Source organism: Lathamus discolor, chromosome 7 (assembly GCF_037157495.1).
Source record: "Lathamus discolor isolate bLatDis1 chromosome 7, bLatDis1.hap1, whole genome shotgun sequence".
Classification (NCBI taxonomy): Eukaryota; Metazoa; Chordata; class Aves; order Psittaciformes; family Psittacidae; genus Lathamus; species Lathamus discolor.
In genome coordinates, this window is record NC_088890.1 from 13,385,846 (window position 1) to 13,411,501 (window position 25,656).

The window sequence follows — 25,656 nt, forward strand, 5'->3', positions numbered from 1 at the left end:
AAAAATCTTGGATCAGGACATCACCGACCAGACTGATCATGGAGCATGTAACCAAAACATCACACAAGTACACACCTCCTGGGCACGGACAGAGCAGCACTGGACAGAGAACTGTTGTTTTACAGCTGCCCTTACCTTTTATTGTGAGTATCAACTGGGAGTTTTATTCCCAACTTCAAAGCAAGCATGGCTGAGCCCAACATACCAAACAGCTGAGCAAGTGAGGAATCAATTTCATCGCCAGGCTGGCAACTGGTTTGGCTGAACAGACATCTCATGAGCTTCCATTGCAAAGAGATGTTGTGGCACAACCAAGGAGATTGCAGCAGTGACCATACAACAGTGTCAAAAGTTAAGATTTAATACCAGAAGAAGGGAAGGGAGGAAATGGTGCTAAACAGCCAAGTCCTCCAGGGAGCAAACAATAATGGAGAAATGTTAAAAAGGTGAAACTTTGGTTTCCTTTGAGACCAGGTTCTAATCTATGGCCAGCGTAATGCAACTGGAGTTGTAGCACAACACATTAGCACTTTGAGGCAAGTTAAAGGTATGGATTTGTCTCTTTCAGTAACATACCCAATATAATGGTCTCTTGCTACAGTAAAATCGTAAAAGAGGAACACTGTTCTCTGCTCAATGCAGACAACTTTATATACACACACTGTATCATCACCAATACAAAACTCCATCCCACCCAGACCCATCACCCCCTGACACACAGACACAAAATGTTGTATTTAAAAGGAAACTATCAAAATAGAGAGCTTGCTTAAAACTTCATTTATTTGTACTGTAAGCCAAAGGATCTTAACACAGAAATGCACTGCTAGGCCTCCTTGGGAGCTATAAACAATTGGTGCACTTGTCAAACAAAAATACAGGAGTAATTAAATGATAGAGAAAAGGTACAGAATTTACACACACGCTCCTGTTACACATACACACACACACACATACACACACAGAGAGCAGTTTCCAGTTTCCTCCTGTAAGTGACAGGACAGTGGAGCTATCTAAGCCCGCTTTGTAACATGCAGGCAAATAGCCTGGAGGAACTCTCACATTAGAGAAATGATGCGACCAAATGCTTCCTGCTCCGGCAGCTCTTTGTGGTACAACGTGCACTGGTAGCCTGATGCCTTTTAAATGGCTTTGAGCTAAAAGAACATGCTCAGCAGCACTTACTACAAAGCCCCTACTTTTCTGTCTTCAGCAAGTTCAAGTATAATATAGCAACTTTAAACCCTGAATATCTCGCGCTGATACAGCAAGGACTTGGTTACATGCTTAGCGTTATGCACTGCACATAAGCCCCCAAATACACAGGCAAAATTCAGAGCATCCAACATTTGCTGGGTTGGGGCTTAAGTTCAGATGAAGCAGGCACAGTTCTCTGCTGTAACCTGCTGCTTCCTTCTCAGTGTGCAAGGGGATTCTTTCCCTTTGTTACCCATACATTTCATGTGCTGGAGTGTAAAGAAAACTGGTTTAGTTTCCCCCCTACGTTAGCCCGACACTGCAGAGGGTTTTACATTAGCAAAGGCGGTTTCATTACACTATGTCATTGGAAATAACTAAAATACATGAGTGGAAGGGGGAGTGAGGATATAAAGTCTATATGTGTATTTACATATCCCATTATTAAAATAAATGAAGGCTAATTAACAAGGAATTAGCCACAAGTATGAAATAGGAAAGGAATTAAAACTGGTTTCTAAAGAAGATTAATATTAGAATCAACTACTGTTAAAACCAAAATATAACATGGTTTTGGAAGCAGTAATAAAACATATATTAATAACTCTAACAGCAACAAAACTGAAGTTACAGAACTGTTTTAAGCCACTCTGGGGAGCTCAGAAGCAGCTCGGCAGGGGGGAGCCTCCCCCTTTCTTCCTGCAAGTTGATATTGTATTAAAAACCCCTTCATGTTAAAGCATATACTTCATATATTTTAATAGCTGTTGAGAATATAACACAATTCCTTCTAAACATAATGTAGCACCTCCTGTAAACATAAAAAGCACTGGTTTCATCTCTAATAATTTTAAATGCAAAAATGCTTTTGTTTTGTAATGAATTCAACTCCTTCATTTTAATGTGCCCGTAGCTGCTGGGTTCTGCTGAATCACAGCTTACACAATCCCAGCCTCCCAAACTTCAGAGGCTTAGCACCAGAGTTTCAACTGTCTGGGCAACAGGACTTTTGCTGTGCAACTTGCCGTGGCTTGTAGCTACCATAGAAATGAGGAATTCAGAGTGCCCAGCATGCGCCTCATCTGGCCTCATCTGACCCACAGTCAGCTTTACCCTGATACTTGAAAACAGAGATCAAAAAGCAAGCTAATACAAGCTAGTATTTTTTACAAGTTCTCAGTATTGCTATCCTGAAAAGTTTACCTGTCCTATGCTAGGCTTAGATGATCTTAAACTTTTTAAAACAGCATGCTGAATTTTCCTTTCATTGCCTTCTGATTCTGCAGTCTTCAGTGTTCATTTGGGTCACATATTCACACTCCTCTCTGTAACTACGTGTTCTGTTCTTTTTAAGTGGCGACTAAAACTTCAGTTAAACCAGACAACACTAAGTTGGAGAAGCAGTAACCTCTACACTTTAAATATCTTTCTGGCTCCTGTGCTTTCAATCAAAATAGATGCAGAGCTGCCAGTCTCCTTTGCATGACAATTTACACGTTAGTGGCAAACTGCAAGAGAAGGGACGAGAATAAGAATCACACAAATCACTGATTAGAATTTGCAGCACACAGCCTGCAAACAACGGTTTCTGTCTGTCTGTCCTGCCTGTGAGGAGTAGCAGAGAGCAGCAGTGAGACTGCTAGGACCAAGATAGTATGTCCCTTTTTCCAAGCCTCTATCTTAACACCTCCTCTACTCAGATGACTCTTGTGATGCCGTTAGCCACCTTGTGTCATTCATCCAGCACTTACGGATGTGTCACAGGGATTTTCACACTCTGGTGTTTGCCGGCGCTTCCTCCTGTGTACAGACTGTTCACTGCAGTTGAGATGCCAGCAGGGCCTGCCTTTCCCTCCACTCAGGAGCTGCCACACAGGGAGAGAGGAATGTGCAAACCAAAAGGACTTTCTCTTGGAGTCTCTTTTCTTACGAAATTGTGCATCAGTCCTGACTGGACAGGGCAGAAACCCCCAAAACTGCAATTTTTCAGAAATCCTACGTTTTAACTTAGGACACGTATCCTTTTCCCTCATTCGCACCCCCCAGGATGGTTATTGCTAATAAACACACGTCATGAGTACAGGATATACAATCTCTACCAGTCTGCCTTTCAGTACAAGAAAGCTCCGTGTATCTCACCCTTCTCACCCCTCTCCTCCTTTGCCTATTAAAGTGAGTAGTTCCAAGCAATGGCTAATTTTACCTGCTGAACAGACCTGAAAAGTAAGATCATTTTTTCTGCTGTCTTCCTCAAGCTACTCCTCCTACACACACCCCTCGGGGCTTACACTTAGCAAACACCCTCTGGGACTCTGCTCTTGTATCACCACTCTTTAAGAGCATCCTCACTTTCCCAGTGACTTGTGCCAAGCACCTTTCAGGTACTGCTGGTTTTAATAAGCTGTTGTCTGTGAATCTCATCAGGTGATCATCATACTTGTGACACCTAAACTACATGAAGTATTTTAAATAAGCATTAAAGCCATCCTGTATTCTCTTTCACTTTGAGGATCTTCATTATGGACCTAGAATAAAACTCTCAACTTTCACAAACAAATGTGCCAGGCAGAAATTATGTCCATACCCCAAGTTTCTGGTGAAGCAGAAAAGGTGAGTCCGAGGCAGCAGTCGCAGTATCCCTGGTTGTCAGTTGCATATTACTGTTACTGTGCAGTAAACAGCAATTAGAGAGGATTAATTAAAGAAGAAACCAGATCAACAGTACCTGGTTTTGTTCTCTTCATTCACAATATTCTTGGACTGTGTCTAAGGTGATTAGTCTTACCAAGTTACAGATACATTCTTAAAACTGTAAGACACTGGAGAGGAAGACCATGACCATACACCACAAGGAAGGATTCTGTTGCTGTTCTCCACTAGTTGTGCAGATACCACAGCTTCCACTGCATCCCCCTCACATTTCTTGTACAGAGTCTTCTTATTGATGCTGCGATTACTTTCCTTGTAATTCCTTCATGAGATGCCCTCACAAAACTACTGAAGAGCAGAAGGGAAAAAATGAGAATCACTAGACAAAAAGTGCTGTAAAGTACAAAGAGGCACTTCTATTCCTCTCATCTTTTTAAGTAAGAGAAATCTTCGGTCCTACATGTGAAGAACAGCAGGTAATATACCTTGAGACAGAAGTGCAATTTTAAGCAAGTTCTTTCCCTTTACTACAGTAAATTTTAACTGATCCTATCACACAAGTGATCTGCTCTGTAATTCAGTGCTCTTATGAGTCAAGAATATTTGCCCTGTCATTTCAGAGTTATATTCCTGATGTTACATACTTCAAACCATAGTTTGTCGAGCCTAAGATCAGTACAGGCTACAGTGAATACAGCTGTACTTAAACAAGCAAGCTAAACTCATCAAATGAAAGTGACAATCCTCACCTCTCCCTGTTACAACCAAGAGTAAACATGGGAAGAGAACAAAAGACAGTGTAGGTCCTAGGATTTCCTCTAGTTTTTTAATTTCAGGGGTTATTAGGAAATTGGATAAGGGAACTATTTTAATTCTGAGTTCCAGAAAAGGAGCTCATACTCCATTTTTATGTTTCATGAGATGGGGCGCAAGACTTAAAAACTCTGCTTAAAAACATATAGCTACATTTAGTATCTGTGGTTGGCACCCAAATAGACAATGACACGGTTTTCATACACCTTCTTCATAGTTTTCTCAATTTGCTTCAAAAATACTTGTGGAATTCTCCCACATAAAGTGTGCACTGTATCCAGAAACTTGGACTGCAGAGGGTAGTACAGAGACTGGAAGAGATTGTCTTCAAATGGAAACTAAAGACAAGAAAAGAAGAATTATTAGTTTTCACCAGTTACAAAATCATAGAATCACAGAATAGTTAGGGTTGGAAAGGACCTCAAGATCATCCAGTTCCAACCCCCCTGCCATGGGCAGGGACACCTCACACTAAACCATCCCACCCAAGGCTTCATCCAACCTGGCCTTGAACACCGCCAGGGATGGAGCACTCACAACCTCCCTGGGCAACCGATTCCAGTGCCTCACCACCCTAACAGGAAAGAATTTCCTCCTTGTATCCAATCTAAACTTCCCCTGTTTAAGTTTTAACCCGTTACCCCTTGTCCTGTCACTACAGTCCCTGACGAAGTGGCATTTTAGAAGTTTCTTTAAGACAGAACCTGCTGCAGGTAGGCAGTGACTTGTCCCCCACATTCCCACAGTGTCAGCAAAACCTGTCAGCTTCAAACACTGCTCTGCTTGAGGGCACCTGCTTTCAGAAAAGGTGTATTACGTGAAACAGCCGACTGCCCAGAAGCCATACTTCTGGAGTCTGCATTGAAAGGAGATTTGCTAACACAGGGATACTGTAATGACACAGCTTTTAGAGAGTGGGGGTGTACTCATACAACATCCACAATGGGAATATGCAAGCTTTTGCCTTCTGTGTGCCCCGAGGCTCTAGGTGCTCAGGGAGGACAAGCTTGCTTTGGGTACTTATGGACCAGAGCTGCAGAACTAGCAGGAATAACTCCATCTAAACAATTCTTTTTCCTACCTCCATTATTACAGAAAAGCAATTTATCAGCCGTTTTTATTAGAATTTTACTATAATATGAAGATCATTTAAACCACCTCCAATACAGGCATGCAGTGAAACAGGAGAGGCCAAAGCAACCTTGTTGTCTTGTGTCTGATGGGTACACATACAGCACAGCTCTGCTCAGCCTGATCTGCTGGAAGAGCAGTCTGAGTGACCCGGTTAAATCCATAATTACACTGAAGGACTGCCTCTGTCGAGACAGAAGACTTACATCACGTATCACTTCATAGAGTGCCTTGAACGTAGGTTGTTTGTCATCATGGTAGACACCCCTATTTCCATGTAGAATAGAGACACCTTCTTCTTCTGCACCTTTGCAGTTGCTTCCATACATACAGTGATCAGGCCGGTAATTCCACTGACAGGGAAACACATAGAGACACTCTGCCCATGTCGGTGAAGGAAGATGGGGCAAAGGACAGAAAAAGACACATCAAACAAGAGTTACAACCGATTAAACCATGGTTCTGTGGAAAAGCTGCCACTGATATCAGGAAAAAATCAGTTAGTTCTTCTGCAAATATCCCAAACAGCAGCTACACAGAGAAACTTCCTTGCCTCAGGGGATGATTGAGCACTGTTAAGACCTGAGCTAACAGAAAGAGAGACCAACACAAAGACTGGGTGGAAACACAAACCAAGGCAGCATTTTCCAAAGCTAGAAATGACAGACTCAAACCCAGAGAGTGTGCACCAGGTGCCACCATCCAGCACCAGCTGACCCTAAGTTTCTGGAGCTACAGAAATGACTAGGGAGGCACGCACAGCCAGCAGGGCTATGCAAAATCCTCAGTCCTTCTGGAAACAGCATGGGAAAACTTGCAGAGTATATCTGGGGTTGGCTGCTGAAGCTTTCACGGAGGCTATGGCAATCTGTCATACTGAGATACAGCAGAGTGTAACAGGTATTTTATCCGCAGTCCTTCTAAAAATGGCCACCCATTAGTTTCACAGGTCTAGGTTATTTAAAGATGAGCTGAATTTCTCAAAAGGCCTTGCAACTTCCTCTCTCCTACTGATTCTTTTTCCTTTTTTAAACTCTCTGTGCACCCACAGGATTTGCAATCTGCTTATAATAAATTACACCAGTCCCTGTGACCTTTCTGCTGCAGAAATGGAGCACAATGAATCATTGCATGATGCTGGCAGGTCATGCCAGACACACTGAAGACTGAATTCTTCACTTGGCCTTTCCTAGCTTTCCAGGAAGTCTGCAGCTGGTCCTATGTAGTTCTTGAAGATGTAGGAGATAAAGTTTCTGAAACATTTCTTCCCTTGAGGGGAAGAAATCTCCTTCTATGTAGCAGGAGACTTGCCCAGAAAGGGCAGATTGTAAATGCTGTCCATTCCATCTAACCCATCACACATCCAGAACTGCTCCCTGGTGTTGCTGAAAGGGCAGGAAGAGCAGTCAATGTCTGATCCAAACCCTGCTACAGGTAACGGGGATCCTTTTGGTAACCTTGAGCAGATGTTTCCCAGTACAGTCACCAGCAGGTCACTGTGGGGAAAGGATGTCACCAGGTGCTCATGAGCTTTCACACGTCATCCGAGTGTTCATGACCTTCTCACCGTGACGCATTTGTGCATTTTTGCTGTCCCAGCTGGACTCGGGCTCCAGCTGTTCTGGGAGCCTTCAGACCCATCAATCATCACAGCAGCCTTCAGAGATGGGAAGAAGGGCACATCTCTCCGTGCCCCAGGTTACACGGTGCTGGGCATTTTTAAGCCAATGCACTGCATCTACAAACAGCCACCTGCAGGATCTTCACTGATCCTTTCCCAGACTGGTCTCAACAACCCAGCAGCTTAAAACCTGGGGCAAGTCTTGTTTTCTGGTTTAATTGTATCCAGCTCTTTTGTTTCCTTGTGCAGTCTGATGTTACATCATTCATAAAAAACTATTTACCAGTTACAAGGGAAGGCCAGAGACTGTGGTGCAGGAAAGTCCCAACATGTGGATCCGATAGAGAATTCAAATACTTTTGTAATCTTTGCTTTTTCCTCCACACTGAAGTTAGCAGCTTGGGTTTAACCTCACAACCAACCTGGCTTCAGCTTCTTCTTCCTCCAGTAGGCCCTATTCCCATAATATTCATTTCTTTGGGGAAATCCATTTATGATTTCATAATGAAGATTTCTTCCACTTTATTTTTTCCCTAGGATTGAGGGTAATACGTGGTGTACATCTGATGCTTGACATCTGTCTGCAGCAAACAGATGTTAGCTTATCGCTCTGCTTTTGCTTTCTCATTTTATTTGCCTGGATTTGGGTATATCCAGTTACCCAGCCTGTGACTCCTTAGAGAAAAAGAAAGGGGACCATAAATCCAAACTTACTCTGTTCCTAAGAGTGAATATGAGGTCACATGGGAAACAAGAAAAAGCAAGTAAGAATGGATACTCAGCATCCATTCAGAACCAAGAAATAAGGTCCTCAGCTGCTTTGGGAAGCATGTACTATGTTGCAGTTTTGAAATCCTTGCATTTCTCAGATGTTCCTGGGTTTGGAAGTGCTTGAAGTCACTTCTGTGTAACCAGTGCACCATACTTACAAGGGGCTGAACTCCCAGAAACTGTCTCAGCACTTGTGGAAAGTCATACCCTTTTAAAACACAGATGCCCAAACTTGCCAGTTCCCTGGTAATGCACTCATGGGAATACAACCCCAATTCAAGGGGAAAGGGACAAGCTGAAATGCTATGTGCTGTTTTCAGAGGCATTGTGCAAGACTGACAGGCAGGAATCAAAGATTACATTTTTGCTGGGCTGACAAGTATGTATGTGTTGGTCAGGCTGGTCCACACTAGGATAGGTGGGTTATGCCATCTGCTCTCTGCGAACAAGGACTGGAGAGAGCTGCTCTTAGTCTCACAGCAAACAGAATACAGAAGAGTAGAAAATGCATAAATGTAAGGAGCAGAATAAAGAAGACACGATCCTGGTGCCTGCTGAGGCAGGGTCACTCAGCTGAGAGGCTGGAAGCATCTTTCTCAAGAAGTAACTTAGTGAAGGAGCAAGAGTAGGGAGGGCACCAGTTGTAGAAGAGATATTCCGATGGCTGTGTCCATTTGTATTTGCTTTGTAACTCATTGCATAAATATCAGAATTCAGCTGTATTGCAGAAAAATAAAGCACAGCTTTGGAGAATGTTTGGCAATTTCACATTCAGATAAACATCTGAAACAAAAATATTTCTTCAGCCAGGCCCTGCTCCAGTGGTGCTTTTTAAGCACACATGAAACTTGAACTTCATTGCTGCATCTGATCATTAATGCTACACTTCCCTATTTTCTCAGAATCTCCAGAAAACAGATTTACATATTCAGTGAAACCAAGTCTGAGCCCCACTACCAGCACCACATTCAGAAGTAGTTTCATAGGCTGTAAATCCTAGTGCACTCACTCATTAACTTCATGCCCAAGTACATTATACATATAAATAATAGCATTTAAGAAAAAAATACAAAGTTCAAGAAATGTTCTTAACAAATCTAATGATGACTCCAAGAGTCATTACTTACCTGGGTTAAAGTAAAAAATTATATTTAGTAAATCCTGGTCTCCCCATGTAATGTAGTTTTTGTACTTTTGGTATAATGGATATAACATTTCCTCCCAAGTCAAACCACTCAGTATCATGCTGTTCTGCAGGGCAGAAACCAGAAGCAACAGGTTAGTAGAGGGACATGATGTGATGTATAAATCAGACTGTGGCACCAGTTACTTATAAGTCTGCTGAACCCCTTCAGATCCCCAGGTAAAAAACGAAGAACTGCCAGGAAGTGTTAGACCTGGATAGGTTTGAAACAGCAGAGCTAATGGTGCTCCTGTTTATCTAAACAGGAAAGCAAGGTCTCCTGGGTCTAGCTCTGATGTCAGCTCCTGCTATTCAGAGTCTTCCTATTCTGAGCAACAGGAGGGAGAAAAAGTGGAAAAATGCAGGGACGAGGTGAAAACAGAGTGACAAAAATGCAGACTAAAAATTATATTCCCTGGATATAATGGTATCAAGACCAAGGGCTCAAGCTGTTCCTGTGACAATGCAAGAAACCACTGGCTTTGGCTGAGGAACAAAACCCCTTGGGACAAACAAAGTTTTAAAGAAGATCTAGAGAATACGTGCTCAATGAAAGGCACAGATTCTACAAGTCAGGCCTTTCGCAAAAGAGGGGACATGTCAGATGTCACTGAAAATGTTCCCCTCTCATTTATATCAGTTCATGCAGTCACTTGATCTGCACCAGGATTCAAAATCCTATTTACAGCAGATGCAAAACATTACCATTTTCTCTGGGTATTTACATCAGGCTTTCCAATTTCAACACCACCACAGTGACTGCACTAGAGATCCTGGAGTTTATTCTTTCATGGGTCTTTCAAGGGAAAATGGAATGTTGAAGAAGCCAGTTTCACTACTGCTAACAGACTGCATCTGCAGTTCTCTGTGCTCTGGTCTCTTGAGGAAGCTTCACTTGTTTTAATAATCATTCTCCCTATAATTTATTTTAGTTCCCAATTATATATGTATTCTCTATTTTCCAGATTCCTTATATTACAAACTTCATGTAATTTTATACTAAGCTTTACAAGCTGTGAAAGATACAGAGCTCATTTGTTCTTGCAACAGCTGTATTTCTTCTCACCTTGAACTGAGTGTTGCGTATCCGTGTTAAATTCATTAGCATCACTCCAGAATTGACTCCAGTTGTCCCATAATAAGGGTGACGCGCAAAGCGACTGTACCAGCCAATCTTTGGTATCTCATGCTCTGGGGCCATAGCAGCTAGCTGTGTGGAGTTGAACTCTGTCAGGATGTGCCAGATGTCATCGATGGGCCTCAGGAAGAGGACATCAGTGTCCACATAAAGGAGAGAATCCACATCCTTCAAAATGACCTTTTGGGTTTGCACAGCAAGGAGAGGAATAGATGAAAAAGAAAACAGACAACAAACAGGAAGATTATTGGCAGAAGGTACTTTTATTTTAAAAGGATAATTTGAAAGAGGTTATTGATTTATCAGCTAAATGTAATTACACACAGGAATAGCAGTTATCAGGTTATTGGCTTGTTGTTTGCTTAGTGGAGTTTTTCGAACTGCACAGCAAACAGCAACCAGACCACAGAAGTCAGATTCTAACCTTCATATGAAACAGTAACCCACTGAGCTGTCAAAAGTACCTGCAAGGATCATTTAGTCTCAGTTCAGAAATAAAATGCATAGGATATTTATTTAGATAGCTTTATTAGTTCTTTTCAAGATCTGTAAGTGGTGAAACATACAGCTTGCTCTACCGACACAAAGGGTAAGCTGGTAGAACAGAACACTTTTCATCTTCATTTGGTATCATGTTTCCTTATGCCTTTCTGATGACTGTTTTTCCCATTATAACCCTGTGTTCCTGGGAGACTTACAGGCAGTATTAATATACACAAATGTTCCCCATTAATTAAGAAACCCCATTGATCACCAAAACGTACATGCATCCCCCTGAAGACCAAAATTTGCTTGGTAAATTGAAATGTCATGTTAAAATTCACCAGGTCAGATTCTGAGTTCTGTTATCAGACTCCATCAGGAATAACCACAGTGGAGTTAGTCAAGTCAGAAGGGCATAAACCGTCAATTAGATGCAGGATATTTCACCTAGTCTTGCTTACAATGTTCCCCCTTGTGGCTATCCATATCCTTACATGCTCATTCCTTAACTGGAGTAGGGCAACTGATACACCGCTTCAACAGTCCGAGAAAACTCCCTCCATGTTTGCACCAGCTATTTGTAAGGATGGTTGTTAAGTAATAAATATCATTAGCTAAAGTTGACCATCAGTTCCAACTGCATTGTTGTTGCTGTTCATTATTTGCTAAAACTCAAAAATTCCCAAAGGACTGAAAACTTCTCACATTGGTCTCAGCCAAAAGCCCCATTTCTCTTTCTTTCTGTCTTTAAAAAGCAAATCCAAAAGGCTACTGATTTTCACCACTTAGCGAACACGACAATCACTCTCTCCTCCATGAAGTGATGATACCAATGACAAACTCTATTCAAGCAGGTAACAGCAAATGCTACTAAATCAACTGAATTTTACATAAATCGAAGGGCATTGTGACTGACAATTACCTGTGCAACAGAGTGAGCAACAAAGATTTTGAACAAGTGTGGGGAAAAAATTACCTTTAAACATGCTCAATAGGCACCCACTAGATGCCAAATCCCTGAGTATGGACTTAAAGGGGATTTTTCACCTGACTGCACACTTTGGGATTCAGACTGACATTTAGCCAAGTTTAACAAATCCCTGTATTCCTGACAAAGTAACTACATCTTCTTCCTACATATCAGAACAAGAAGGAGAAGGCAGGTATCTCTACACATTAAACACAAGTTATGCTGACAAGAAACTCCAAGAAAACAATCCAATGCAATGCCCATCACTTTGCTGGATGGAAGGTTATAGCAATACACTGTTTTTCCACAAAACCCATACAAACCAGCGTGCGCAGGTATAAATAAACGAGTGACACAGTTCAATAACACACCAGGAGCTCAGAGGTAAACATTTGCAAACGTTCTGTATCCTGGAGTCCAGTACTAAAAAAAAACAAGTAAAAAAAGACACCTACTTTAAGAGTAAATCAATAGAAGTCAGATGGTTGAAAAGAAGAATGGGTTTTTCAACCTAAGGGTATCCTAGACATAGTGTACTATTCTGCAGCATCTACAAGTCCTGTTCATAGGGACCTACTATATGAAGTCATAGAAAATTAGAATATGTTAAGAAAAAAAAATCACCCCAAAATTTAGTCCAAGACAGAAGATAACACATGAGGAATACTGGGCTTTGACTGAAGGATCCATGGCACACTGTACACCATGAAAGGTTTCTTCTAAGGGTACCCTGATAGGAAGACAAGTTTGGGTATTTTCCAGCAGAGGGTTAAGGGGGAAGCCTGGACACTGCTTCTTCCAGCATAAAACTGTTCTTTCAGCAACCTTAAATCTACACATTCATCTAAGACTGTGGAAGTCAGTGGACTGTAATAATTTTCCTACACACAGACAGGTCCAAGCAGGCATTCCAGCTCTTAGAGAAGCAGGTGCCCAGCAGCATCTGACCTAAAGTTTTGCACCTTGTATTCCTCCACTCGGGATTCATGTGCTCTTTCAGAAGATTCTTCCCTCTCCTGTGTTCAAGGTGTTGCCCTGCAGAGACACCCAACAGGCTAATGAAAACATCTGTGCTAGTTCCTTTAAGCCCTTCACACTTTTCTCTTTCACACGTGAAGTGTTAAGACTTATTTAAAACCTGTGGTGTCAGTTTGAATTGATCCCATCTCCTTCTGGCTTCACATTTAACTTCACCTTGCTTAGGGGAGTTTAACTGCAGAAATTGTGGCTCTAAGAGTTCCTCGCGTAGCTCCCAGGATTTCAGTGGAGTTACACTGGGGATACACTTCATTTCAGTAACTCCAGCATTCCCAGTGACCCACAGCTTTTGTTCCAAAATTGAAGAAGTTTTTGAAAAAAAAAAATAATATTTTAGGCTTTACTCAGCCCTCAGAATAATACTTAGCATTTACTTACTCAGAAGCATACAACGAAGACAAAGAATTTTGACCTTGCTGATTTTCAATGTCAAAATCAACTGAATATCACAAGGTAACCCTATGGTGCAAGAGACTTGGCTCCAGCTTGTTCTGCTCACTCCAGATGCTGCACAGCTAGGGCTAGGAGTGCTCCAAGCCTGCCAGGACACCCGACCACAGCAACATGACTGCAGCTTAAAAATGACATGCATCTGACCTGGAGCATAAGCCATGCTCCAGTGTCTGGTAGCCCATGTTCACACTTGCTAGCTCAAAACATGCAGACATACCTGGCTGTGATTTTTGAAACGACTGGTCAGAAACATGGCTTGACTGGACCTGTCTTCCTCTGCACGCTACCGGCGTGGACAGCTTAAGAGAGGTGTGATTTTCTTGCAGCTACATAAAATATTCTTAGTAATCTGTCAAAAAGCTCTGCACAGAACTGCCTATATTTAGCCTAGCACTTCACTTAAATACTCAGTTATCAGTAATTTGATTTCACAACTTCTGTCTCCATAGATTCTCTCTGTTAGCAAGGTTGGCAAGTAATAACACACATATTGGTGTACTGTGAAGCTGTGCTACCTAATGGTTTGCAATGGCCAGCATGGCAGTTAATCAGAGCTTTATCCAGAATTAGGGACAAATCACAAATCTTGATGCTAATGGAGCAGTGCCACAAAGCTGAGTTACTAAACTTAACTGTATTAAGAAATTCAGTCAGATGCAGAAACTTTTGTCTAGATAAGATCCTGGTATCTTGCCTACTGCTGCCACTAATTCCCAATGCTGCCACTGATCCACCGGGTTGAATCCTTTAGTGTACTCAAGAGGACAGTTGTAATACAGGGATATTGCTAATCTACCTTAAAAGCTCCTAAGTAGATTAAGTGTTATGAGAAGGGTTCTAAATGTTAGTTACTATGAGAGCTACAATCATCCAAAAATCCCTTAAGCATTTCATTTTAGCTGATTGCTTTGGTAGCTCCAAACCAGCGATATAGACAACTGCAAGACAGCTCTGTGGTGCGTGACATTTGTGAAACAGAAGACAGTTTTTCACCTGTTGTCTTAACATCCGTATCAGTATACAAAGCAGTTTCAAATGACTGCTGAGAGCATTATCCTCCTGGTTAATTTTTGAAGTTTCCTTTTGCGCTCATGTTAAGATCCACGTCTTACTTATTCTTTCTTTGCAAATCTCATTGACTGTTTTATTGCAGTAGACTGCTGCAAGAGATTTAGACTCCGGAGCTTATGTGGAGGCTCAATCTGCTTTCCCTGCATGTAAGTGGCAAACATGATCGGATGTCACAGAACACCTCTATAAAATGCAGGATGCTGTATGATCTTAATACTTTAGCAAGCCCAGTAGATTCAACAAACTGAGAATAGTTTCATCAACATCAACCTGTTCTCCAGGACAAAGCAGCTCATTACTACAAGCTGCAGGATCACATCCCAGAGCTCTAGTTTTGTCAGTGAGTAAAACCATTGAAAGATTCTTAAGCAATTTTCTCTTAACACATTCCTCACACCCTCCTGTCCACTTTCACATGCCTGCTGGTGCTGCAGAAGAGATTGCTTTGGCAGGAGAGCCACTTGTGAATCAAAGACTCACATTCCACTCAGGCTTAGCATTATCAGGAGAAAGCCAATTTGCACAACTGAGAGCTAAACAGCTGATAACTACTGCTCTCCTGGGATCCTCCCTAAATCCAGGCACCTTTTATGCCACTGCAGGGGAAAATGCTTATTCCAGGGAAGGCTAAGGAAAAAAAAAAGGATGCTGACATCCTGCTGGTATTTATTTAAAATCTAAGGCAAAACAGTTCAGTAAGCAATACCACCAGCAACCCCCTGCTCCCACTGTGCGCAGACTGCGTTTCTACAGCGTTGGCTCATTCAAATGGGATATCAGAACCTCCTTATCAAGCACCAAAGTAAATAATAACTGGCTGAAATCACCCAGGAACATTCCAAGGTTCTGTCACCCTGTGAACTTCAACACCAAAGTCCAACTGGACTCTTGCCACCACAGCTATTACTACAACTTGTTTTCTTTACTATATTCACATCAACTTAAGTGTCAGCTGCAACTACTCTCGGACAAACCACCCCCCCCCCCCCCCCCCCCATTTGAAGGCATAAATCTCAGCCTGAACACACACAACATTTTGCAACTGCCCCAAGAAAAACATGGGGTTTTTTTTACAGTTCAGGCTACCTCCTAGCTTTGATAAGACAATATGCAACGCTCTAATTCTCCTTTATAGAACATTACTGGTGAACTTTGGCAACATGTGAGTGGCAAAAAAGGAACCAAAAAAGCACTACCCCGGCTAAAGGAATCAGAATGGATACATAACCCCTTTCTGTCATCAGAAGGGTGGTGGCAAATAAAAGTGAAATTGTTTCTGTGACGAGAGTTTACCAAAATGCCAAAAATTAGCACTGCAGTAAGAACAGAGGATTGTGTTTGCGCAGTGAAAGGTGTCCCATTTGAGTACAGCCCTACAAACAATCTGTACTGAACAAGCTAACTCTTGGGGATTATTTTCCAGGTGATGTAAATATTTACTCAGGGTAGACAGCATTCCTGCTGAAGCTGGAGTTACTTTCAGCCCATCTGGCCTCTGTGTGTTTGATAGCCTGCCCCGAAATGGCAGATAAACAGAACTGCTGACAGCACATATTTTCTCACATATGCATTCATAGCCTACGTCTCTGGACCCGCAGCTGTCTCCTGATTGTTTCCATCTGAGAAACTAAAGATTTCTTTGTCATCCTCCCCCATTTCTGGTAAGGCAGCAATGAAATCTGGATCATGTGAATATCCTGTCACTTACTGGAGTCACCCCAATCAACAGCAATGCACAAGATATTTTTGACAGATGTTCTCAATTCCACAGAAATCACTTCATGCAAAAGTTCTTTCCATTTTGATATTCTGTGTATGCAAAATTGTTATCAATGCCTCCCTTCCCTCCAGCAACATTATATGTTTTCCAAGTTTATGACACATATTATACAGCAAAAAATACAGCTTTCCAGTGAGCCTGAAGATCCCACGATACACAATGCTTTTGCATGAAATCTGACTTGGAACACATTGGAATTAGTACCTTAAGGGCAAATCTGACAGTCTTGGAAAAAGAAATACAACTCAAGGAAAAGGGATTGCCAAAAGCATCAGTCTAAGGACTAACATATGGAAAGGGAGATAGTGGGTAAAGAGGATATGATGACTGCACACTGAAAATAATGTTATTTATGGAAGGTATGCAGCATCTACCCTGAAAGCATCTGCCCTGAAAGAGCTCTTGCACTGAGTCTTAAAAGTCTGAGAGCCTAATGGAACTACAGACAAATAAGAAACACACATCCTTTGTTAGCAGGAGAAAAAGTGAGGCTGGATTCCTGTGTTGTTTTTTTTTTTTGCTTTTAAGTGGCTAAAGCATAGGACTAAAATATCTCTAAGCAGATGTTTTAGACTGAAAATGGCTTTAATATTATATTAGCAAAGCTTCCTTTTGGTGGAATTAACCTTTTCCTGAAGCAACCCACTCAGAATCCAGGTGCCTTACCGGAAGAAAAAGGCGCTGGGCAGCACATGGTTTGAATAACTTTTTCCATTCCTGAGCATTTCCTACTGAGAAGGTTATTGGGTAAATGTTGTATTCAAACTTCTTTGTGTATGAGGAAGGCCATTCCTTCAGCTGAAAGACATGGGGGGAGGAATTAGACACTACATTTATATAGCTTTTTAAAAACAAAATATATGCATCTGTAAGGAGTTTATAAACCGCGCACAGCACAGAAAGTGTTTAGTTGCTACTTGTTGATGTCAGACTAATTTTCCTCAGAGATTTGTGACTTGTGACTCATTTATTTATTTACCAAACGACAAAGAAACTCACCTTCTTCTCAAATTCAGGCTTCAGGGAATCCTCAGCAAAAATGTGAAAACAGAGCCTCCTGTTGCTGAAGAGAAGTGCTGATTTCAGCATGATCAGTGTCTCTTCCAGCCGGTCCCCACATGCCACAACTGCCAGATGCATGCATTGCAAAGATGAAGGCTCTTTTGAATGTTTCTGTTCTCCAGGCTTCCTGGAAATTCATAAATAGACATAGAAAAAAATACTGAGATAGACATAAAGAGGATCCTGCATTAACAGGTATCAGGGAGGTTTTTTACTCCCCTTCATTCTGTAAGGGATCAGGAAGTTTGTTCCTGATAACATACCCACAGAACATGCAAGACACATGCCAGTTTTTGTCAACAGCACAAATCACGAGTTTTAAAGGTACAACACAAAGAAATACACTATTTTCAGAGATTTTCTAGTTATTCCTGCATTTCTGGATTTGCATAAATCACTGTGCTACACACACAGATGAAACTAATCCAACAGCATCTCAAACCAGACAACAACTCACTCTGTGCAAATGATAGTTGTTTTCTTTTCCCCCAGCTTGGAGGTTATGAAGCCAGAATGGACTGATTACTACCCAGCCAACTTTCTAACACAATGCAGATTGCAGAGCCACATCCAGTAACTTCATTACCAGGCGCATAATGGCTAGGCTGGAAGAAGACACCCATACTTTCAAAAAATCCACTCCATCCATATGTAAATTTTTCTAAGAGTTAATTAATTTTGCTATTAAAAAAGCATGCCTTAATCCTGGCCTGAAGGTACTGGCATAGTTCCAAAGGACCACTCTCCATTTCTCCCCATGGAATGCCTTAGATTTTGCTAAAATAGGGATTTTTAAAAACAAACATATTCACACGTCCCAGATGAATCAGACTACATTCCACAAGCAGTCAAGGACCAAACTACGGGGTTTGCACTGAGCATCCATCTCTGTGGGATTTAAATCTCAGCTAAACTATAGGGGAAACTCTGTGGAGAAGGCACCGAGTCCATTTGCTGCCCAGAAAAATCAGGGTTCTTTTGGGGAGTTGAAGACATTGTGAAAATATGTCCTTTTAGTTTTGTGTGTCCCCCCAGCAGTATGGAGAGGTATAAATCACACCCTCCAGGAATGCTTCTACTGTATTGTATTCACATTCCAACACGGATGGCATTTATACTCCATTACATGGATGTGTGCTGACAAAGCAACTAAATCACAGGCATCGTAATCATTATGGGAGAGTTCAAAAGGCTAATCATAGATCACTACCAGTTCTTGACATATCACTGAACAGAGAACATCAATCCCTGCCTCTTCTCAACACAAACAATTACATACATGCAATTAATCAGCAAAGTTAATATCCGAAATAAAAGTTCTAAATAAAGAGAAAAATGACAGTTATAAAGCTGTCACTATCTTCTTCCAGACATTAAAATGCTGCTCTGTGTAACAGCAGTGTAACCCACCTCTGTGTTAAGGAATACCAGACAGTGGTACTTACTGACTATACACAGCAACAAGTTTCATTAAGGGTTTAAAGTCTTAGGCTTTAGTCTTAATTAAACCCCAATTTCATCAGTGTATAAATAATTGAATACTACATCTCTGTGAAGTGGTATTTACTTTCCAACCTATTAGTGTAAAAACCACTGAATTATTGAAGTGAATAATTAGCTGCTCACACAGATCCCCTTTTCCCCCCTTCTCCCTATCTGTTTAATGTTTCCTCTTAATTGAGTCTCTAAATCAAGCCATATGCAAGATGAGAACTGCTTTGATATAGCTTGTGGCAATGGAATTCCTTGGGAGAGGGACTAAACTCTAAGCTTTTATTGCAACATTTCAAAACCCAACACCAGAGCACTGAGCTTTTCTTTGCAATTTTAGCCACAGTGAACTCCACATTATGCAGCTATTTCTTGGTGAAAAAGCCAGTATATGTAGACAAGCACTTCCAACAAACAGACCCAGCAAAAGCAACTTTTGAGGAAAGCAGAATGCCCTGTAAGCCCATGGGAGCTGCAGATGAATAAGAGACATCCTGCCTACCAACAAAGACACCCTCTCAGCCCCAGAGACCTGAGCCTCAGAGATGAAGTATTATGAGTCTTGAAGGCCTGGACTGAAGGGGTTCAGGAGCCTGCAACGGCCTAAGTAGGAATAAAAATCCCCAAGAAAAGGAGCACGAGGTTGTATTTCAGCTGCCCTAGTAGTAGGCTGGGACACTGAGGGCAACAGTTAGTTAAGAAGTACATAAGGAAGACATGAGGGCTGTGAAAACAAAGATGAGCTGGAAAGGGAGATACAAAAGTGCCACAGCAAGATGCATTTAACAGCAATTTTAGCTAGCCTTCATAAAATTACTATTATTATCCAGAAGTCTGGAAAGAAGCAGGTGTAAAGGCAAAGTCAAACTGCCAGGAAGGCGAAAGAGCCAGTTATAGCAAAGAACATCACAACTCCCCATCCCTCCTCTATACACACATGTACCGTGCAAGGAGGAACAAGGGATGGGAGAAATATAACCTGGGTCAAACGACATTCCTTAAAGGTCTGCAGGATACAGCCAATGTCGTCAAACCAAAACAGCTCCAGTCTGACCAACAGCATCTATTCTGCCTCATACAGAATAAATGGCTGTGCTGGCTTAGCTGGATCCCCTCATGAAGGTATGAGAGCCTCCACCATGTGTTGTAAGGAGAGAAACTGGAGGTTAGAAATCAGCTCATATCAATAGAGCAGCTACTTCATTTCTACCGGGGTAAGTTGGGCTGGGCACCAGGAGCCTTCTCATTCAAAGAGACTTACTGCTTAATGAAAGCTGCTTTAAGCTGAGGTTTCATATAAGGTACATACTGAATCCTGAGTTGTAGAACCACAGAATTGTTTAGGTTGGAAAAGACCTTCAAGTCCGACTATAAACCTAACACTATTAAGTCCACCACTAAATCATATCCCTAAGTGCTCTATCTACACATCTTTTAAATACCCTGAAATTAGAGGATGTCTCCTCTAATTGCAAATGTTTATTTACCAGTGGATGATGCAAACATGCTGGGAAGTAGAAAGTTCCGTGATACACTCCCTGCTCAGGTGGTCCTGGACAACACAACTAATGGAACACAAAAGATGCATACTTTGTTTTAAAGGATGCGGTATGTCAATACTGTGGTAAATTGTACCAAGGATAAAACATGATACATAAAAACAGCTGGTAAGCAAGAAATAATATATTGGTAGGTATCAAACTAAGACATTGACGGGCTTTTGACACAGAGAAGTACTCAGTGAGTGGTTGAAGGGTGAGTGAGCATTGGTTTCAGCTCTACTTCAGCAAGTCAGTCTTTGCAAAGCTTTGGGCGAGTCATTAATTCTTTCTGCTTTAGTTGTCCTACCCGTAAAAGTGGAGCAGTTGTTACAGTACTAATAGTAACCTACCTCAAGAGACTTCCAAGCACATTAAAAGAGCATGTAGATCCACAGAGTGCTACAATTATTATTATTAGCTAATTCCTCCTAACATTTACACACACATTCACTCATTTATAGTCCAACTTACTGGCTATGGATAGAGTCTATGATTGGATTTTACAATCTAAATGCATCTAAAACAATACAGTGACCTGGGCCTTAATGTTTAATGTGTTTAACAAGAACAAATAAAGAAACTAAATATACAAGGTCTTTGTTATAGGCCTTGATATCCTTCTTCTAATTTCAGTACATAAATGTAGCTTGTTGATGTATTATAAATCTAACTTACGTAACATGCCTAACTCTTTGCTCTGTTCAGAGAAAAATGCTTTGTGCTCTCCCTTATGTGCTGTTCTCATACTATTATATGGCTTTAAAATTAAGCACTGTTGCCTAAGATTAAGCACTACAGAAAACAATACCAAATACTTGCAGAATACCTCCATCTGAAACAGCTGAAGACAGGCTTGCTAAGACATAGCACAATAAAATGCTTATACCAAAGGCTTCTTTCCAACAAGCCAGACCAACTCCCATCCAGTTGCCCAACAGTATTTTATTTACTGTATACATTTTTTTCTGACAGGCATGGTTACTGAGACAGCAGAGGCCTGAGTGCTCCAGCACAACAGAGAGCATTTCTAGGCCTTAAAGTTTAGATTACATGCAATTTTCTTATTAGTCACAGCCAAAGTGTCTCAAACATAATGAACCCAAAACCTGTCTAAATCAATCCAGATCCATTCAAAATAATGCATTCCCATCTCGTTACAGACCCTGTTAGCCTAGTCAAGCCTCCAAATTCATTCCTGAAAGATAATGCATGCAGATTCTTACAAAATGCAGTAGGGTTGTTAGTTTTTGAAAACTTCTTCATATTATGATCTCATTTACACTTGTGGCATAAACAAGGTTAGATTTAGGCATTGTATCAAAACTGGTGATTCACTAAATAGGCTCCTTCCCTGACAGTCAATACTGCCCCAGTCGATGTCCCAACAGTGGCTCCATTATATGAAACACATTCTCTCACAGACTTTAAAACATAAATTAGAAAGGCTCTAAATGCTTTTAAACAGTTTTCCTAATTTAATGCAGTTGCACAAAACTGACTGTAGCTGCTGACAATCAAAAAACTGCTGAAGTTTCAACCTCCTTCTGCTCAGAGAAAGGGAAGAAAACCACTCAGTAGCAAAATGGACGTTTCTATCTTCTTTTATCAAGTGGGCTCCTTGTTAGACAAGTCTGAGGTATTTGTGCCTTCAGCATGTCATTACAGGCTATCAAACTTGAGCCAAACCCATATGTGTGCACTCAGACTGCAAAGAACGTATCTGACAGGTTACCATATAAGAAATGCTTTGCTTTGGAAGAGTTACTTCAAGGGAACTAAATGTGCTGGCAAAGGTTCACTTCCATGCTGGTTTAATAGAAAGTGTGGTCACATCTGCCCTTCAAATGTAAAATAACCCTTTTGCTTTTTGATACTTTGCACACGTTGGTTTGGCACATACTTACACTTATTCATATAAAAAAACACCCTCACTGAAGGCAGCGGACTTAGTACTTCCAAGAGGAAGGATCAGTAAGACCAGCATCAAAAGTCAGTTTTCAGAGCTAACCAGAAACTTAAATGCAATGCTCATCTAGATTTGCCAAAATTATCTAGTAAGCAAAGCAGGACATATGAACACATTTCCCAACATTTGCCAGGTACCAGCCAGTTGATGCTGTGTGACTGAGTTCAGCTTTTATTACATATGACTACTTACAGTAGAAGGAACCTGCAGTTCTTAAAAACTTAACATTTTCTGTTATTATGACACATAACAACACTAAGCACACTAAAGCAGTACTACACAATCCCAGTTAATACACAATTCCCCTTGCTGGCGACATGACTGATTCTTATACAGCAAACATGCATCCTAAATAACATCTTTGATTATTTCTGAGTTCAGCCCCAAAGCTGCATCCTTCTGATGAAACTACACAGATCAACTTGGCAAAACTGAATTAAAACAACTTTTTATATTCATGTAGACAAAACTTCAGTAGGGTTGAGTCCATCATGCAGTCTACGTAGAAACACCTAAAATGTGATCAGATCAAAAGGTCTTACGCAATCATAATCATATGTTTTATTATTCTGAAGGAATCATATCATGTCTCTCACATCAAATAAAAAAATGCTTTCCTTTGCACATAAGGAATAACTAAAATAATAATTTATACTATAGGAATGAATTGGCAACAACAACGCCGATTCAGTATGTCACACTGGATGTACTTTACTGTAAGCACATGCATAAGCAAAGCCTATTATATCCAGGGGAATCCTCAACCCTCAAGTTAGTAACTACCTAAATCACTGTCTGCTTATTCCACTCCAAATTGAAGCCCCTCTCACTGCCTTCAGTGTATCCAGGATCAGGCTTTTTAAGCCAAGCAGATCCCACCACCTGATGCTTTCACCATGTGAGTGTGGATGTGATTCATCACACAGTGGCACCCATTGGTGGGTATTTCTGCCTTGCCAAGAACACAAACATCTCCTTGCCTTGGACCACATTATCTCACACACTCCCTCAGAAAAAAAAAAAAAAATCAATTTTTATGGACACTCTGACTTAAAATTTTCACAGTCGCTAACACATTGCGCAATCTTTCAGCAAGGGTCAGAACTGGACCCACAGAATTGTGCTTCTCATCTACACAAGTTCCTGCTGGTGTCAGTGGTCCAGGATCATGTGCTGCCAGCAGATGTGAAGGGAAAACAACAACCAACAAAACCGACCGAAAAAGCCCATAACCAAACAAAAAAATAACGAAGAAGTGGCATGGTTTAAACAGCGCATTCCTCTCTTTTTTGCGCTGTACTGCACACCTTGTAAGAAGTACTTAATAATAGAAAAGTCAGATAATGTCAAACTTTGGAACATGAAGATGCTCACTGAAAAGCTCACTGAAATGGAACAGTTGTTTATACTCTCCAGCAGTTTCATACTTTCTGGGCTCCTTCCTTCAGTGTTCTTGATTTCCATGATAATCACAGAGATATGCCCTAAAGAAAAATGACTTCAGGAGGTACAGTTGCTAGTGGAAATAATCCTGCTTTAATACACACATTTGAATTCTGCCCATGACCCATTCTCAGCCACGGTAAACATCTCTGGCATTCAGAAGGGTAACAATGCTGGTAAGAAACCAACCGCTTTAATAAGTTAAGGAATAAGAGCTCAAAAAAACAGGAACAGGCTTTCATTCAGAACATATCTGTGAAATCGTGAATCAAAGACACAAAGACATACCAAGTTAATTAGATATATGAGGTCACACTGACCATAATATAGTTGGAATGCAAAGGGGAAAACAGCTCTCCACCCACCGAGAGCATGCTGCCCACATCTTTTGCTGAAGTAATTAGTTTTTTAACAAATACTCTGCCTGTAAGGTGCTGAAAGAGGAAACGCAACACACCACGATTTCAAGCTCGTTTTTAAAGTTCCGCTAAATTAATTTACATATTCAAAGTATTCAAAATAAAAAGCTCAAGAGCTTAAAATCCGCAGATGCCTTGCAGTTTGGAACCCAGTGGTACCACACATAAATAGCCACCTTCCCTTCTCCCTGGGGCGTTAGCGACAAATTGGTATTAAGTGTAGCTCCCGAGACTGACAGCGGCTCCTCACGGGCTCCAGCCAGCGAGTGCCGCATTCCCCACGTCAGCCTTCAAAACAAGGCCAAAACTCATGAAAAAGCGGCTATTGCAGAGGCCGCCGTCGCACAGGCACGCAGCGGGGGTATCGCCCCGCTCGATGCAGGGACCAGAGGCGGAGGCGAGACCTTCACGTACTTTCGTGGCATCTCTGGCAACCACGCTCCGCGTGAAAGCTGGCAGGAAAAAGTTAGTGCTTCGGCAGCCAGCGCAGTTCGCAAAGCAGTTTCTAATCGCTGGGCACTCGCAGACGCGAGGGGAAACCGACCTGGGACAGGGGTGTGCCCCAAGGACCGGGCGGCAGAGAGACACCAGCCATAGCAGAGGGGACCCGCGGGGCGGGAGGGCCCGGGCACGCGTGGGGCCGCGCAAGCCGGACAGCGACCGCGCTCCAGCGGCCGCAGCGGGCCGGGCCGGGTCTGGAGGGCTCCGCACCGATGGCGCGGCCTCGCGGGGGGCGCCGGCCGGTCCCGCGTGCTCCAGGCGGGCTCCCGCGCCCCGGAGCCGCCACCGTTACCTGGCGCTGGCGAGCCTGCCCCCGGCGGGGCTCCTCCGCGGCGGGCTCCGGCTGAGCCGCGGCTGCCGGCGGGCGGGCGGCACGGCGGGGCGGGCGGGCGCGGAGGGCGCGGGCGGCGGGCGGGGGGGCGCGGCGGCGCTGCCCGCCAGCAGATAGAGCAGCAGCAGGCTGCCGAGGCACAGCAGCGCCGCCGCCACCTTGCACGACAGCCGCATGGCGGGAGGTCAGGCCGCCCGCCCGCCGACCGCATCGCCCGCCGCACGGAACGGCACGGACGCGGCTCGGCCCGGTGCGGGGACGTGGCCGCCGAGCCCCGGCCCGGCGCCCGGCAGCAGGGGCGGGGCGCGCCCTACCGTACTGTCTGGACTAGCCGCCCCACGCACTCCGCCCGCAGCCGCACGGGCCCGGCACTCGCCCCGTGGCCACGGGACCTCCGGGACACGGCTCGCGGGTGGAGATAACGGGATGGCGGGGGCTCTGTGGAAAAAATCTTATTATTTAGCAACGCAGTCAGCACGCAGTAGTACCCTCGGTGGAGGAACAGCCGGCAGGGCTGCGGGCCCCCGGCTCCTGCCCCACTGCCTTGCTCGAAGGCCCCTCCGAGACCTCTGCTTGTGCAGGTGTGCATGATGGAAAAGCGTAG

General features: G+C 42.6%; 1 protein-coding gene across 1 annotated transcript; it reads right to left on the minus strand.

The window, feature by feature from the left end:
* Positions 1–765: 765 nt before the first annotated feature.
* On the minus strand, positions 766–25,289 carry GXYLT2 (glucoside xylosyltransferase 2). The gene is made up of 7 exons (XM_065687530.1): positions 25,014–25,289; positions 17,298–17,487; positions 16,965–17,096; positions 10,432–10,683; positions 9,310–9,433; positions 5,997–6,169; positions 766–4,997 (listed from the first exon to the last, which is right to left on the minus strand). The coding sequence occupies exons 1-7, from the start codon at positions 25,226–25,228 to the stop codon at positions 4,815–4,817; spliced, it is 1,269 nt and encodes a 422-aa protein (XP_065543602.1). The 5' UTR covers positions 25,229–25,289; the 3' UTR covers positions 766–4,814.
* Positions 25,290–25,656: the final 367 nt, after the last annotated feature.